The sequence below is a fragment of the Porites lutea genome, chromosome 10 (genome assembly GCF_958299795.1).
Source record: "Porites lutea chromosome 10, jaPorLute2.1, whole genome shotgun sequence".
NCBI classification, from domain to species: domain Eukaryota; kingdom Metazoa; phylum Cnidaria; class Anthozoa; order Scleractinia; family Poritidae; genus Porites; species Porites lutea.
The window spans coordinates 5516757-5532520 of NC_133210.1; the positions used below are offsets into that span (position 1 = coordinate 5516757).

At 37.4% G+C, this 15764-nt stretch overlaps 3 protein-coding genes across 5 annotated transcripts in view; 1 reads left to right on the plus strand and 2 right to left on the minus strand.

Moving 5' to 3' along the window:
• Nucleotides 1-264: 264 nt before the first annotated feature.
• On the minus strand, nt 265-8702 carry LOC140950034 (AP-1 complex subunit sigma-2-like). 2 transcript variants are annotated; one of them, XM_073399191.1, is made up of 5 exons: nt 8663-8702; nt 8379-8557; nt 6727-6835; nt 6486-6623; nt 265-754 (listed from the first exon to the last, which is right to left on the minus strand). In XM_073399191.1, the coding sequence occupies exons 1-5, from the start codon at nt 8663-8665 to the stop codon at nt 710-712; spliced, it is 474 nt and encodes a 157-aa protein (XP_073255292.1). In that variant the 5' UTR covers nt 8666-8702; the 3' UTR covers nt 265-709. The 2 variants fall into 2 exon arrangements, with proteins under 2 accessions (XP_073255292.1, XP_073255293.1); XM_073399192.1 differs by lacking the exon at nt 265-754 and adding an exon at nt 3284-3669.
• Nucleotides 8703-11158: 2456 nt separating this feature from the next.
• Nucleotides 11159-15568, minus strand: LOC140950962 (uncharacterized). Of its 2 annotated transcripts, none has more exons than XM_073400175.1 (2): nt 14735-15568; nt 11159-12360 (listed from the first exon to the last, which is right to left on the minus strand). In XM_073400175.1, exons 1-2 carry the CDS (start codon nt 15528-15530, stop codon nt 12074-12076), a joined length of 1083 nt encoding a protein of 360 aa, XP_073256276.1. In that variant the 5' UTR covers nt 15531-15568; the 3' UTR covers nt 11159-12073. The 2 variants fall into 2 exon arrangements, with proteins under 2 accessions (XP_073256276.1, XP_073256277.1); XM_073400176.1 differs by having other exon boundaries at nt 12084-12289.
• A 137-nt stretch (nt 15569-15705) lies between these two features.
• Nucleotides 15706-15764, plus strand: part of LOC140950482 (coiled-coil domain-containing protein 39-like) — a 19434-nt gene continuing 19375 nt past the window's right edge. Inside the window, exon 1 of the mRNA XM_073399717.1 lies at nt 15706-15764. This exon is cut by the window's right edge and continues 219 nt beyond it. The gene's annotated coding sequence lies outside the window, so the exon portion shown is untranslated.

Here is a 15764-nt window from a genome sequence, read left to right on the forward strand (position 1 = left end):
GAGTAGAGGCCAGGTCTGAAAACGGGTGTAAAAAATGACATTTTTTGGTCTAAAATAGGGTCAGGATTTGGAGAAGCGGGAGGCATACTCCCACCAAGAATTCCCAGGAGTAACCCCCCCCCCCCCGGGATATTAGAAGATGGGAACGCGCGGAAAAAATCTTGCCCCAAACGCTATATCCAATTGCATTTAATTTTTGGAGTTACGTTAATAAACTTGGTCAAGAATTATGTTGAACCAGCAACAAACTGCATCAATGCTTGATTGAGTTAATTCGTTTATTCTACTTATAACATTATTACAGCTAGTTCTACTTCATTAAGTTCCTTCAACATTCTAAGGACAAAAATTTATCCCAAAGTAAACAAGACTATTAACCTGTGTAGCTGTTCAGAGGAAAACGCTTTATACTAATGAGATATAAGTAAATTTATACAAAACATGCTTTTTTATCAACATGTTAAGAGGAGAAACTAAAGAGGTGCAAAATTCATACAGTTGAAGTTCTCAAAGCGGTAAGTCACACAAAATAAGGGCTTTCTTCAATAACCCCCATCAAAAGATCTGTGGGAGAGTTTCACGCTTCCTTATACAAAAATCATTCCTGCTAGTGGCTACCTCATTGGGCAGAAGCTTTTTCTGCTGCTTAAAAGGGCTTCAACTGTATGAAAGTGGAGGGTTTCAGTTCTCGTCAGCATGCAACTGGTTCTTATGACAGTCCCATTTCCTCCAGTGTTCGCTGTAGTTCACCCTCCTGTCAAACAAACAAAACCATATGAAGCACAACAATGTTCTCTGCTTTTTAAAACTTGATTTAAAAATCAAGCCTGAATCTCTGGTCTGCCATTCCTCCTTGCCCCCAGGGCACAGAATGCAAGTGTCTCGGGGTATGACAAGGCAAGAAGGAAAGCACCAACTTGAGGAGCCTGAGAAAACAGCCAACATTTTGTTAAGCCACCACTGGCTTTTCCCACAAAATGACAGATGAGGAATGAGCACAGAAATTCAATACTGATGAGGTGTCACTACCAAGAACTGGGTAGTCTTTCTTATGGTTAAATCAAAGTTCCCTCGTTGCATGACTAATCATAAGCACTACCCAGATCTGGGTAGTGACACATCATCAGCATGGAATTTCTGCGCACGTTCCTCTGACGTCATTTCATGGGGAAACCACCGGTAGCATTGCAATATGGGCAGATTTCTCAAGTCTCGTGTAGCTCCCCCATCCCTTTTTATCCTAGAACTAATCATGTCGCCTGTAAGCAGTTTCTCTAACAGCCAGCTCACTTATGCCCTGGCATGTACACCTCACTTCTTCTTTTCAAAGTGAGCAAAGAGGAAATGTAAATTAATATTAAATCATTTCGTTTCCCTGACATTCCACAAATAGCAGTCTCTAATAGTCTGTTAGAGGCTACCACATGTTCTCAGACATAAGAGAAATAGCTAGAGCTATTTTGACTTTCAAAACAGACAAATGTGAGTAGTAATTACAAATCAAGAGTGCATACAACAAGGCACAGTCATGGTGACAGCTTCGAAGTGGGGAAAAATATAGTTATCAGTCCTCAGTAAAAAAAAAGTGCCCGAAGAAAAATTATGCGGGGCAGCAAAATTGCTGTCAAATACAGAGGACGGTTCACAAAGGGAAACAATTAAGCCTGTGCCCTTTGGACGCAATTAAGATTCAGGTCTGTAATTATTAAATTAAGAGCTAAATTTGTAGCACATGTTCATCTGAATTAATAAGGTACACTTGCATATTAGTCACAAAAGCAATAAAGCTCTTTAAGATGTTACCACGTGAACAAGATGTTATCACGTGAAGCGTGAGCAGTAGAGCACTATGGATAAAAAAATCTGTTCATCTATGCATCCAATAAACTTTGGTTCTGACAAAATCATCTGTATGTAATACATACATACGTCCGACGTCTGTCTGTACGTACCTCCACCCCTTCATGTAAGCTGGGGTGAAATGTTGCATTTCAAGCACCCTGCGTGTTTCAGTGGTAACTCGCATGGCCACCCAGACTTTAAGGGTTGATTTCCACTGCCGTGTAATTTTTTGTAAAACTTAAGTGCGTAAATGAAATAGAGACAATGTATGAAAGGCAACGCGTAAACGTAAAAATTGATTGAGGTTCAACTTTTACGTTTATGCGTGACCTTCCATACATTGTCTCTACTTTATTTACACACATAAAATTTACGTGCATGTGCATGAAAAAATTAAGTGACAGTATAAATCAACCGTAAGAGAGAAAAAAACAACAACAGAGCCAAGTCTTTCTTTCAACTAAATTTTAATGTCTAAATTAATGTGGAAAACAGAGAAAGAGCTACAGCCAGAAATAAAAAACAACAGGGAACAATTTAGTTGGAAGAAAAACATGAAAATCTTATAGTGGCGGTGAGAAAATGAGAAATTCTAGTGGCCACCAAGGTAAAAATAAGCGAGAGTGAAAAAAAAAGTGAACAGGAACACATAAAACATTTCCTCCATAAAACATATAACTAGGAAGTTTCTGGAAGTTTTACATTGTAGTTGTGCAACACACCGCCAAAGAAATGTAAAAAAAAGTGTACGGCATGTGCAAAAGTGTTTTCTTGCTAAGTAGACCTGTAAATTGTTGTTGTTTTTTTACCATTCTTGTTGTGTTCACCATTTCTTTAGCATTACACAGTTTTATATTTTTTTTGGAGCAAATCATAAATATTAAAGAGAGCTTAGCTTTTAGCCCTGGCTAAATCTATATATTATACATTTAATATACTCTGAGATTTTCTTTAACAACATTAATGTAAATATACATTTTTTTCATTTATATTTATAAATTTACTGCTATTGACTCAATTTTTTTGTATTTTTTCTATTTTCCGCTGTTTTAGTTCATTTATATTCATCAAGGAGCCGTTCATTCCTGCTTAATTTAATAGTTTTATGGTATTTGATGAAAAACTCATATCTTGTTCTAGGTCAGGAGAGTTGTACAATAAACCTTTGTTCGAATAGAAAACAGACAATCAGAAAACAGCAACATAAAATGTTGATGGCATTTAAGTGATGTAGTGACCTATGAGGTTATGCATCAACTACACCAAACAGTGGCGAATCCAGACCTTCACATAAGGGCGGGGCCCGGTCATTTATACAGACCCTGAGATAAGGGGGGCGGGTGATCTAAAAAAAAAATGCTTTTTGGCCCTTTTGGCCTTAGTTTGGTCTAAAAATTAGAGGGGCCCGGGGGGGCCCTCCCCTGGATCCGCTCAGTACTGCCAAATAAACCTAAGGTCAATTTAATAAAACCTTTCTATAATATTACAAGTCTAATTTACAAGTGTAGCTATTGTTTTTAGAAACTAAAACAACAGGCACACTAGTAAATTACACTTGTCAAAGATTTAGAATATTGACCCCTGGGTTTATCAAATGTATAATTTACTTGACAAAAAATGTCATGTTCAACTTTATTGCTGTTTCTTGTTTGTCTATGTATTAGCAAACCCATGCAAATAGGAATACAGAGTTAGTCCAAAGCAACAAGGTTTTCTCCTTGGTCTGCAGAAATGAAGATAGTGGAGCAAGATGTTGAAGAAGGATTTCTAACAAGAAGTAGATCAGGCCAAGCCCATTTCTTCCAGCGTTCGCTGGAGCTCAGCTTCCTGCAGAAGAAAAGGAGATGGAGAGGTACAAACAGTGATAATTTATGGTTGAAAAAGTCATGTCACACAAGACCCATTTCCTCCAACGTGCTGCGGAGTTCAGCTTTCTGTGAAAAGTATGAACAAAGGCACAGAGAAGGCTAAGAGCGTAGGCGGAATGCTCGACAAGAGAAGAGGATTTTCGTCAAGAGGTAGATGCACATTAACCCTTCTGTGAATGCAAGATATTAACATCCTCATCATACAGAAATCATATAAGGTTTGACAATTTGGGAGAATTTTGGCAAAAATAGAGGCAAACCCCTGTGTGATTGTTGAGGATTATTTTCCAAATGTCATGTCTGAAATGTACATTTTAAGCAATGACTTCTTAAAATATGGTTTCATAGATTAGGATGTACCTGAATTAGAAACATTTAAACTTATCATGTGAATGTAACAACAACATAATTTCAATTAGAAATAATTTTTCTGGGGTAAATCTCTGTAAGAGAGTGGAAATTTAAATGATAGAATGTTATTTTTTATTATTGCTTAATGCTGACATTACATGCACATTCTATATCACTTGGTAATGCTGAGAATTTGTGCCAAACAAGCAACAAATAGCAATGGTGACAGTTAAAAAATTTAATAAGTGTTTTCATCAAACAATAATACTTGCAGAAACAGAGAGGCAAGAGAACAAAACAAAATAATGTAGTATAGCAGCCGTGAAATAGATTGAAACAATTTTTTTCACTGTAAGTTCCAGGCCATCTTTTATATGGTGTACGATTATTAACTAAAATATTAAAATGTTAGTCTTTACGGTGTATGATTGTCAAATAGACACTCGAGTGGATGGTTAATTGATTGCAATTTATTAAATGTACAGTTTATATGACTTACTGGTATCTTGAAGCATTTAATGAACATTTCCTACATAAAATTAATCTTCAAAATTTATCTGTTAAGGCATTAGTTAATCCTGTTTTTATTGATAACACATATTTCTTCCAGATGATGCAGTTATTTTTAAGCATAGGAAACAGTGGTTACACGAGGAGATATTTATTGTCATGCGTTTTACTTTATAAATATCATGGGTGACAACTTACTCTTTAATTTTGGCGCGAAATTTCAGCATTAATTTATAATTTCACATGTCAAATTACGAAGTTGCCATGACAACCTTCTGTATGTCTCAGTGCCAAGATGGCGACGAAGATTTAAAATGTTTTGAATGAAGATGTCGGGGCATTAAAAGACACTTTAGAACACCTAAACACATGAAAGAGCACATCAAGAGGGATTCTAATAGATTTTTGTCGAACAAATTCTGAAAATTCTGAGCTTTTAAGAGCATGGAGTTCTCCATCTCGATCGATAAAACCAGCATAATCTTGTCAAAAACAGTCCACGAATGTGAACGCAATTCCTCACCCATGATATTAATAGGTAATCAAATGGTATACTCATGAAATTAGAGAATAATTTCACTTGCAATTTGTCCAAATCCTTATAATTTCCCTCGTCTAAAGGCTGGGGAAATTTTTAGAATTTGGACAAAATGAGTGTGAAATTATTCCCTAAATCACTTGTCACCATTTGATTACACATACTAATCTTCAGCCTGCAACAATAATTTTTTTATTAAATATACAAAGAGGACAGGGAGGGTTAAACAAAAAGGTTTCATTATTCATAATTTCAGCAAGGTCTGTAAAATGGGCTTGAATAACTTAAATTAACTCCCACTTTCCCTAACTGCTAAATTTTCTTCATGAGACCAAAGGAAGTAATATCTTGATTGTCACACAAATTCTCTCCATTACTACCAAAGGAGATACACGTATATGGAAGTGGTACAGAGAAAATTTAGGATGTTATTGGAGGTTTAAGATTGATTACCTTACGAAGAAAGGAAGTGATATCATTAAAAATATCATGTCTTGATTCTCACACAAATTCTCTCCATTACCACCAAAGGAGATACACGTATATGGAAGAGGTACAGAAAAATTTAGGATGTTATTGCAGGTTTAAGATTTATTACCATACAAAGAAAGGAGGTGATATCATTTAAAACATCATAACTTGATTGTCACACAAATTCTCTCCATATCTTACAAAGGAGACACATGTTTATGGAAGTGGTACAGAGAAAATTTAGGATGTTATTGGAGGTTCAAGATTCATTACCTTAAAAAGAAACGAAGTGATATCATTAAAAATATCATGTCTTGATTGTCACACAAATTCTCTCCATTTATACTACCAAAGGAGATGCATGTATATGGAGGTGGTAGAGAGAGAAAATTTAAGTTGTTATTGGAGGTTTAAGATTAATTAACTTTGAAAGAAAGGCAGCATCAGAGGTATCCCCAAATGCCAAAAACTAAAAAGACTTTTTCAATTTGGCACAAATGGGTAAACCCGGCAAGAAGAGCCTCCTTTTGTTTTCTTCTTGAATGAGGTGGAGTAAAGGACTCTCCGCCTGAATTGTGTCAAGCTTTTGAAGTCACAGCAGCCCAAACTTCTGGACTAGTCAATCTCGTTTTCTCTTGTCAAACTGATTTTTTTCTTCTAGTGGGACCATCTGTTTATTGTTAAAACCGATGATTCTAACTGAACCTGCAACTGACTGGCTTTTAGGCCAGGGTCAAAACTGTATTCTAGCAAAATGCGAAACAAGTTCAACAAAGATCTTACTTGATTCATACAGTCTTTCTTGAGTATGCCAAAATCAAGCAAGCGAAAGAAAGGCTCTGCTGGTGGAGTGAATTGGGTGGCAAACAACAAAAAATCACTTCATCCACACACACATAGTTTACCTCTTGTAGAAGATCTTGAGCTGAGATTGCCTTTAAAACATTTTTCTTGCTTGTTTCTTGAATTTCTCCACCAAGTATTAGCTCATCCAGCATAAAGTATGCTTTCTCAAAATTAAAGATGATGTCTAGTTCACACACCTTTTAACAAAAGAACCATTAACTCAAATTATTTAAAGGACAAATGAAGTTATACTAAAAATCAATACAGTGCAGATTTACAACCAAGAAAAATTGTACATACACTTCCAAAATACTTGTCAAGAAGCTCCACATATCTGTGAATTATTTCCAGTGTAAGAAGCTCATTGTCATCCTTTTCTATTGCCACACAGAAATATAAACTTGCATATCTAAGGATAAATTTTGTAAAAAATAATGTTATAAGTACATTATATACTTTTTAATTATCTGCAAGAAGGGTTGTGGTGGGGTATGTGCAGAGGCACTACACCAATGCTGTTTAAAAAATAAATATCGTGCTTCCAACAACAATGTAAGTTAAAATAAGCTCTAAGGAAATGCCTCCAGATTGGAGTGTTAAAGTGACACTGTCAGCTGCATGAATCATTGCCTAAGGTTCAAGGTTGAGACAGCTTGATTTTCCAAACATATAAAACCTTTTCCATCAATTTTCCAAATGTACATAACGATTATTTGCTTGCCAATGTTATTGATTCATTTCTTTTGTTATTTTGGTAAATGAAGGCGATTTCTCGTGCCTGGCGCCTACGCCTTTCTCACCTCTTCTGTTCATGTTCCTTTGGACACTGTTTTTAACCAAATATGATAAAAGAATGTTACAGGATGAGTTAGAGTTTGCTCAAAAAGAGGTTTTCTGTAAAAGACCGAGGATCAAAATTTGATCCTCGGTCTTTTACAGAAAACCTTCATTTAATGAAACATTAGGCAAGATTGAAGTGTATTACATCGTAATGATCGCTCATAAATTTTCATTTCCACGTAGGAAACTGAAAAATGTGCAAACTGTCACTGGAGACAAAAAATGAGTCAGCCATTTGTCAATCACCCGGATCCAAAGGGGCCAAGCCAAATGTGCCAGTTACACTAGTGTTCCAGGAGAAAAATTATTTTGCACAAAGACATGAAGACTACTAAAAGAACCCAGTGTGTCTGGACCTTCTAGTCTGCAATGGCTTTCTTTTTTGGAGGAGATCAATCTTCCAAGCATCTGCTTAGATATGAAATCAAGTGATTTCATTGTGGGGAAACTTTTAAACACAACAAATGCGGTGAGATATAGTATCCATGTTTTCCTGGCAACCCCTTCTCAGCCTTCTGACTTGCTGGTTTATATATTCTGTGAGGTTGAGATCTAACAGTAAAAATACAGCCATGCAGTCCCCAGAAATAGCAAGTATTTATGGCGGGTCAGCCAGGAATGTCATCAATCATGCATAGTTTTTCAGGCAATGGTATTTTGCTTCATCTGGGCAAAGCAGAAATGAAAATTTTGTAGAGATCATTGCAAGCTCTCCTTTCCTCTGCCCCTAGTAGCTTTGTGCCTCTCTCCCATGAAAGAGTCTCACAACTCCCTCAAATGGAGAGCTTGCCCGCTGGCTACTCCCAAACTTGGCCATTTTCCAACGTCATACCATGATCAAAGTGCATTTTTAATACAGTCGTGAATGTTTTTCACAAATTAATCTTCTTAAAACGCTTAGCATCGAAATTTAGCCGTAATATTTTGCAAAATTAAATTTAATCCATGAGTTATGGGCCTTTGAAATATTTTTGCTCACTAAATTCGCTATAACGACTATCGCCAGCTGTCCCCGGCAGCTGTCCGACAGCGTATAACATTTCCGCGATCATTTTCACGCTTTTGTGGGCAAAAACATCTCGATAACCCGACAAGATCTTATGCATTCATACCTTTTATACACAACTTTTAGGTCCTTATATTCCAGAAAACTACACATCTTTGGTTTTCGAGCGAGAACTGTGGTAATGAGGTCGCGAGTTATCTTCTTCTTTTCCTTTTGGCTCGAAGCAGTGTACCATTTCTGCAACCTGAGTTTGCCTTGACGGCTAAACAACAGCATAAACTGAAACTAAAATCGAACAGAAAAAATTTAAATCGTCGTTGAGCGTACTGATGGGACCCAAAGATAAAAGATTCCTAAATTCTTCGAGGGAAATTATATTGTCGAGCTCACCATATTGATTGTTCGGGGGTACTGTGGGCTTGACGGTGGCCAGCGGTAGTAACCGAACGCGTGGAAACCTGTATGTATGGACGACTGATGTTGCAACCGGAAACTGCCGCTTACACCACAGGCAGACCCAGGGGGCGCTTTCCATTAAGGAAAAAAACCCGGAAATTTCGGTGGGAGCAAAAGTGGAATTTCCGATTGGTGAAAAGTTGTTCCATTTGGTCGTAAACCCCGGTACGTTGCAGTGCCCGACCGTGGACCTGGAACTGGTACAAACTACGAGAAACGTAAATGGAACACGACATTCCGTTCGGAAATTCCAACCGGGAAAACGGGCCCACCTTTTCGGATTTTCCACTTTTTCTGGGAATTTTCCAGTGGGACGAGCCGACGAAACGTGTTCCATTTACCGCTGAACCGGAAATTCCGGAAATTTTGACTAAATGGAAAGCGCCCCCAGCCTCGTTCCTAGTCGTCCTCGGCGATTTCGGATGTGATATCACCTGTCAAGCTTGTCGGGAAAATTCACCCTCTGTTCGTGTGGCCGTTGGTTTAATACGGCGGCTGCTGTATATAAAACAGATTTAAACCAAAATGTTCAAGCAAAATTCAAGCGAAATGTTAACTTAGTCATAAAGAAGGAGACTCCTATTCCTTCTTTAGTTCTAAACCCCCAGTCATATAATCATCTCGCAAAATTATGCTTATATATACAACTTGACAGATGACTAAGTTAACATTTTGCTTGACCTTCGCTTGAACAATTTGGCTAAAATCTGTATTTTTTTATTTATTTTTTGGGAATAACAATAAAAAAGATGGTGCAAAAAAGGGTTCTCTACTGAATTCGTTACGCCAGGCTTCACAAAGGGCATAACGCTCATATATAGAGGATATTACACGGTGGCTCGAAGATATGAATTTTATGTTCGAGTGGCAAGAACAATATCTCACGAGTAAGCGAAGCGAACGAGTGAGATATTGTTCTTGCCACGAGAACATAAAATTCATATCTTCGAGCCAACGTGTAATGTTCTTTTTGTTATATGGAGAAACCAATTCAACAAAAGCAAAAGGCGGGAATCGTGACGTCATTGAACGATACGACACTCACAAAGGTGACATACGGAAAATACGCCACTCGGGTCCCGGATGAAGTGGCATATGGAATTTACGAGTGGTTTGTTAGTTCCCAGTAAAACACTCTCCTCCATATAATAAAACATATAATGTAGGTGGTTACAGGAAGCACTTTCTTTGGATTCACAAGTGCGTTGTGTAGAGTCTGTTATGCCTGCCACCTTTTTTACATTTATAGGCGTGACATTTTTTATCTTAATAGTGCCAAGATTTTTCGTAGGGTCCGATTATATCCGAAGATGTCCGAAGACTTCCGAAGACGTTACGAAGAGTTCCGTCTAACACGAACTCATTGGGAACTCAAAGGAACAATGACTTCCCTATTAAAAAAAAAAGAGAATTCGGAGAAAGTCGATCATCACATAGACTCTTCTTTTCTCTCTTTGGTTCTGGTTTCCTTTAATAAGTAATATATTTTTCAAAATGTGTCAGTTAATGCTGTAATGGTTCAAACTTTTCCACCAGGCGTGACAAATCGGAACACAAGCATGAGTAGGCGTGAGATCCAAGTTTTCGATCCGCAGGCGTGACAACCACGCCTTAGGCGTGACACTTGGCAAGTATAGTCTGTAGAAGTGTAGGGTGTGGGTAGTGAAATAAATTATGTTGAGCATAATAATAGATTGATAAATGAAACTGGCTAAAGTTTGTTTGTTTGGTGTTGGAGGGTGAGTATAAAACTCTGCAAAGACAATATTTTTTTTATGTTTTTTTTTTTAAAATTAATTTAATATAAAAAAGTGACAATTTTGACCCATGACACTGACTGATTTAGGGTCTGCTTAAAACGCGCAATGGTAAATATACAGCTTTTTCTAGAATAACAAGAGAAAGACATTGTTATAAGGAAGACTTATCAAAAATGTTCAGTTTGCCTCTGTGTGATAAGGTATAGTGCTCTGATTCTGTATGAAAAAAAATAACATTACACAGTTGCTATACATTTAAATGTCACCCGCCGTTAGTTTCATTATAATAATTGTATTTCATTGTGGCTGTCATTTTGATTTTACTAAAGAAGCAACTTTTTAGAAAAGTCGAGCAACTTGGGCAACTTTTAAAGAATTTCGGGCCAACTTTTAGGAAAAAACGTTTTATTGCACATAATGTAATACATCCCTGTTAGATGCAATGGTATGTGTTAGTCATGACTAGCATATCATACCAGTCAGTAGTATTTTTGAAGTATTGTAAATACGTCAGATGAGCTAATTAAATGCAAAATGGGCTCAATATACTGTTCGCTGTTATATAACCTTTGAAAGGGTCTTTTTCAGAGAAAACTCAACTGCAGAATGTCACATATGAAACATAACATTGTTCGAACGCAAAACATTTTGATCAGAGGAAAAATCATGATTTTGAGAAAAAGATGGTTGCATTCACTTTATTTTTTTATCTGTCCTTGTCCATGTTTCCAATTAAAGGTAAATACAATTTTGCTAAATAAGACGAGAAACGCTTCAGACATTTGACCTCTGTGAGGTTAAGTTAACAAGGTATTAATAGAAACTATCTTTAATGTGAACTTTAAAGACCTTTAAATTCAACTGCATGATGATAAATACTAAGCCTGCGAGCAAGCTCTCCATTTGGACCAGAGAAGAGAGCCATGTGAGCGTGGTACGCGTCTCCCCTCACGTGCCACTCACTTGTGTACTTTTCATGATATCCCCTAATGGAGAGCTTGCTTGTAGGCTTGATGATGAAATGCTACAAACTGGTGAGATGTGGACAACCATTGTCACTGTGGCACAGTGCAAGCCTAAAAATTATTCTAAAAATTTCAAATGTATGAAATTAGTGAGTCTTTCAAGTGTATAGAGTGCTTTTCTATGGATCAAGAGCACGTGATTTCCTAAGCATAAGGCCAAAGCTGAGCTAATATGAGCGATTATCCATACTTATTTAACATAGATAAATAATTTATACTGCACCCTACTTTACTCTACATAATGTCAGTTAATTTCTTTTCATCCTCCTTGACCAGAGCAAAAAAGATTTGTGAAGAGAAAATTGAAATCCTGTTCATTTTCATGTACACTCTAGTAGTAGTACACCCCACATTGCCTAAACTGAAGTTAAACTGAAAACCATTTATTTACTTAGAGTTTGGTGTTTTGTGTCCCACTTGGAAGCTCGTGAATACTGTCTTGTGTCCCACTTGGCAGCTCATAAAAAATACTGTCTTGTGTCTTACTTGGCAGCTCATTAATACTGTCTTGTCTCCCTCTTGGCAGCTCATGATAACTGTCTTGTGTCCCACTTGGCAGCTTATGAATGCTGCCTTGTGTAATGTAAGAATGCCTTGTTTAATCCTGATCTCGTTGTAGTCTCTTCTTCTTTTTTGCAATCAACATCACGATCTTCAAGAGTAATATCAACTGTCCTGCTGGCCCTTACTGTATTAGCAGTCGATGGCATCTCAATTCGGCCTGTTTGCAGTTGTTGCCTCAGTATGTTCATCCCAGCTAGTCCACCTATCTCTTTCTGTAAATTATTAAGAGGCAATAGTAAGGCCAGGCAGCAGGACAATGACCACTTTGGATTCTTGTGCCATTCTTTTTTATATAAAATATATAAAAAATATATATAAATATATGCCAGATATTACACTGAACCAGGTAACAAACTCATTCAAATTAAAACTGTCTTGACCTTCATAGATTCAATTTTACGTGTATTAGTAACCTTTAAGCACGAACTACGTCAAGGTGATAACTGCTGTACTCAGTAAGGGACAGGCCAAATGAGTGTAAACTGTGGATATTTGCAGCATTGTGACCTTATTATCTTTTCTGATTCGAATAATTTGTCTCGAAAACAAGTAGTAGCTGCAATAATTTGCATTCTGCGCTTTTAAGAGACCACCACCATCTTAACACACGTTCACGTACAAGAGGAGTGCAAGAATAAATCAGTTATCACTGTCAATAAAGTACACTAATTGTAACTCAATAATTTTTACAAAAAACTGTTTGTTTTATTTTCTTATTCCCTAAGAGAATACCGGTTTTTGTTTATTTAGAGTGTAGGGCTGCATTATTATATATCCCATAAGGGGGAGGGGGGAGGGGTCGGGGAGTTTTTTTTAGGGGGGGGTTAAAATTTGTTGAAGGAATACAGGAAGGGGAGGTACCAATTTTTTTCGACGCCATTGAAAGATTAAGTATTTGTAGCATAATTGATAAACCATTACTAGTTCAATGAAGATGTTTTGATTATCCTTTACTTTTTGCAGTAACCAACTCTATCTACAATAATATTGTACATTATCATTACCACCTTTAGTTTTATCCTGCTTTTATTAATAATGTCACCGATTGTTTTCATTCCATTATCATCATCATCATCATCACTATTGTCATCAAAATTAAGCCACTTTTCTCACTTTCAAAGCTCTTAAAGTTATGATTAAGTCCTCAGCCTCTATGTTTGCAAGATTAAATCAACTTTCAAAGCTTAGAAGGAGTGAAAATATTCAATAATATTTGGTTTCTTGGCTCTACAGTTATACTGCAATCAGAATGATATACTTGACTACTAGTCGAGCACCGTCTATAATCAAAAGTGATCATATGGTTGGCAGCAAATCTTAAAAAAGCTTCTTTGAATTACATCAAGGATGGAATTTCTTACATGTAGGATAGAAATTTCTTACGATTGGTGATGTCATTAAAGGATATCAAATGAATGATGTTTTCTGTATAAAGCTTTCCTTTTATTATGTCACAATCAGTTCTGGTTGAGAACATGCTTGAGTCAAAATACTACAGAGTTTTCATTACAGAACCTGAAGCTTTTGATGGAGTAGGCAAAGAGGCACTTATCTCAAATTATATTTTTCTTTTGTAAAAACTCATTCCCATAGTCCTGCTTTCAGGTGATATCACTGAATTGATTCAGGAATCTCTCCCAGGAACTTTTGTGACTAAAGGAGATGGCTGAAGTCCAGATTAGCAGTCAAGCTGCATTGTCATGAAAGGTCCCAGGGTTTCAAAGAAATGTGAAAAGCACATAGCAGTGTTTCCAATAGTCTGCTACACAGCCGTTTTTAGTGTCGTCACGCAACGCTCCTCCCCACTAACGGCTGCTGAAAACCGAACTACATTCCTTTCCCTTTGTGTTTGTGGTCTAACGAACAAACCAATCATGTACAAGAAATTTGACAATACGTGAGCCGCAGGGCGCTAGGCAGCGAGCACGCTTCTCAGTTTTCGACAAATCAATCAATCATCGCTGAATTTAGACGGGCTCTGTGTTTTCAAGCAACGAAAAGGTTAATTTGCAAAAAGTTTGTTTTAAGCGGTCAAGAAAGTTCCAAGTGAAAAGAAGGTTTGATAGGCCTAGAAAACTTTTACCAGGATCGGTTGGTTCTTCATTTAACGTGCATATGTGCTGATATGTAGTGAAGAATTTAATGTACCGGATGTGCTCATTGTGTTCTGTGAAGACTAAACTCTCAAGGGTACTGAGTCAAAAAGTAATCTTATAAATTATCGATGAGCGATTTACCGAAACTATACCTGGCAACTTTATGAGCACATCCATGTTGTGAATCGCAATTTGCTCGACTTTCTTGCTGTTGCTGCTTATCTCCTAAATTTTGAATAGGACCTTTCTACGACAACACTGTAGTTAATTGCTTGTTTTCACGCAACGATTTTGATAATTCTGTTATTCACACATGGGGCAACGATAAAAGCAAAGCTGTGATTGGAGGAGTCACAGTACCGCAAAGGTGGTGCGAACACTTTCCAGAAAATGGGAGCTGAATTATAATTGGCTAATCACGGGAAAGGAATGTAGTTCGGTTTTCAGCAGCCGTTAGTGGGGAGGAGCGTTGCGTGACGACACTAAAAACGGCTGTATAGCAGACTATGTTTCCAATGAACTGTACTTATTGTACTTAAACAGTTTTCTGACCCTTCCTACCTTTTCTTTTAAACTTCTTTGACTTTCTGGCAAAGTTTGTGGCAGGATTAAACACAAAGCCTGTTTTCCTACGGTCTAAGTCCCTTACAGCTGAGATACGTTGAATTCTATTTCCAAACAACTGTTCTCGCAAAAACAATTTTGCTGATTCTTGAATTTTCTTGGGCTTCTCTGTTTCTTTGGGTAACACAAGAACTTTAACTGGTGGTGCCTCGTCATATATTTCCGTTTCTTCTTCTTGTTCATCATCACTGTCAAATGTCACATGATTTCCTGTAGCAACAGTTGACTGTACCACATCCTTCTTTGCTTGAGATTCTTGCTGCTTGGCAATATGTTGGAGCACTTCTGTAGGCAGTCTAGAGTACTCCCTCGCTCTTTTTCTTTCTTTCTGTTCTAGAAGCTTTTCATTTCTCTCGATTCTCGCCAGTTTTTCTTTTTGTTTACTCTGTTGAAGCCTCTCCTTCTCTTTTTTCAGTTCTTGAATCGCACTTTCTCTGCTAGCCTTCCATGAAACGTCTTCTGGAGCATCATCGTTATCATCATCTCCATCACCTGTTACGTTGCTCCCTCTAGCCGGCTTCTTATCTATCACCGCAATGACGCTGTCTGAATCATCCTTGATATCTTTGTCTTCAAGTTCCAAATCACCACGTGCTTTCACATCACCCATTTCGTCCGCCTTATCATGAACACTGCCATCCAAGACCAGCGGCTCAGCGTCATTTTCCATCTGTCCTACTTCCAATGAGCTCGACTTAGCTGTACGCTTTGTATTTTTGGTTTTCTTTCTCATCTTCTACGATTGTACTGCAATAAAGTTCAAAGGCGTCTCCAACACAAGTGATTAATTAAGGCTCCTCGTTTCAGCGGTACACTTCCAAGATCATGCGTGTTTTTGATATCCGGGACATTTATATCGTTTCCGCTGAGAGTTCTTTTTCAGCATCGCTGGCGCTCGAAGGTTGTTGTGCCGTTTTCGCCGTTTCCACAACAACTCTGACAGGATTTATAGAATTTTTACTAATCA

Coding starts and splice junctions, on each gene's coding strand:
- LOC140950034 (XM_073399191.1), bottom strand. Junction 6,624..6,726: donor TTGACAAGTATTTTGGAAGT/GTATGTACAATT, acceptor TTTTGTTAAAAG/GTGTGTGAACTAGACATCAT. Junction 755..6,485: donor CTCAAGATCTTCTACAAGAG/GTAAACTATGTG, acceptor TTTGTTTGACAG/GAGGGTGAACTACAGCGAAC.
- LOC140950962 (XM_073400175.1), bottom strand. CDS start 15,530: ATGAGAAAGAAAACCAAAAATACAAAGCGTACAGCTAAGTCGAGCTCA. Junction 12,361..14,734: donor AAAGAAGTTTAAAAGAAAAG/GTAGGAAGGGTC, acceptor TATATAAAAAAG/AATGGCACAAGAATCCAAAG.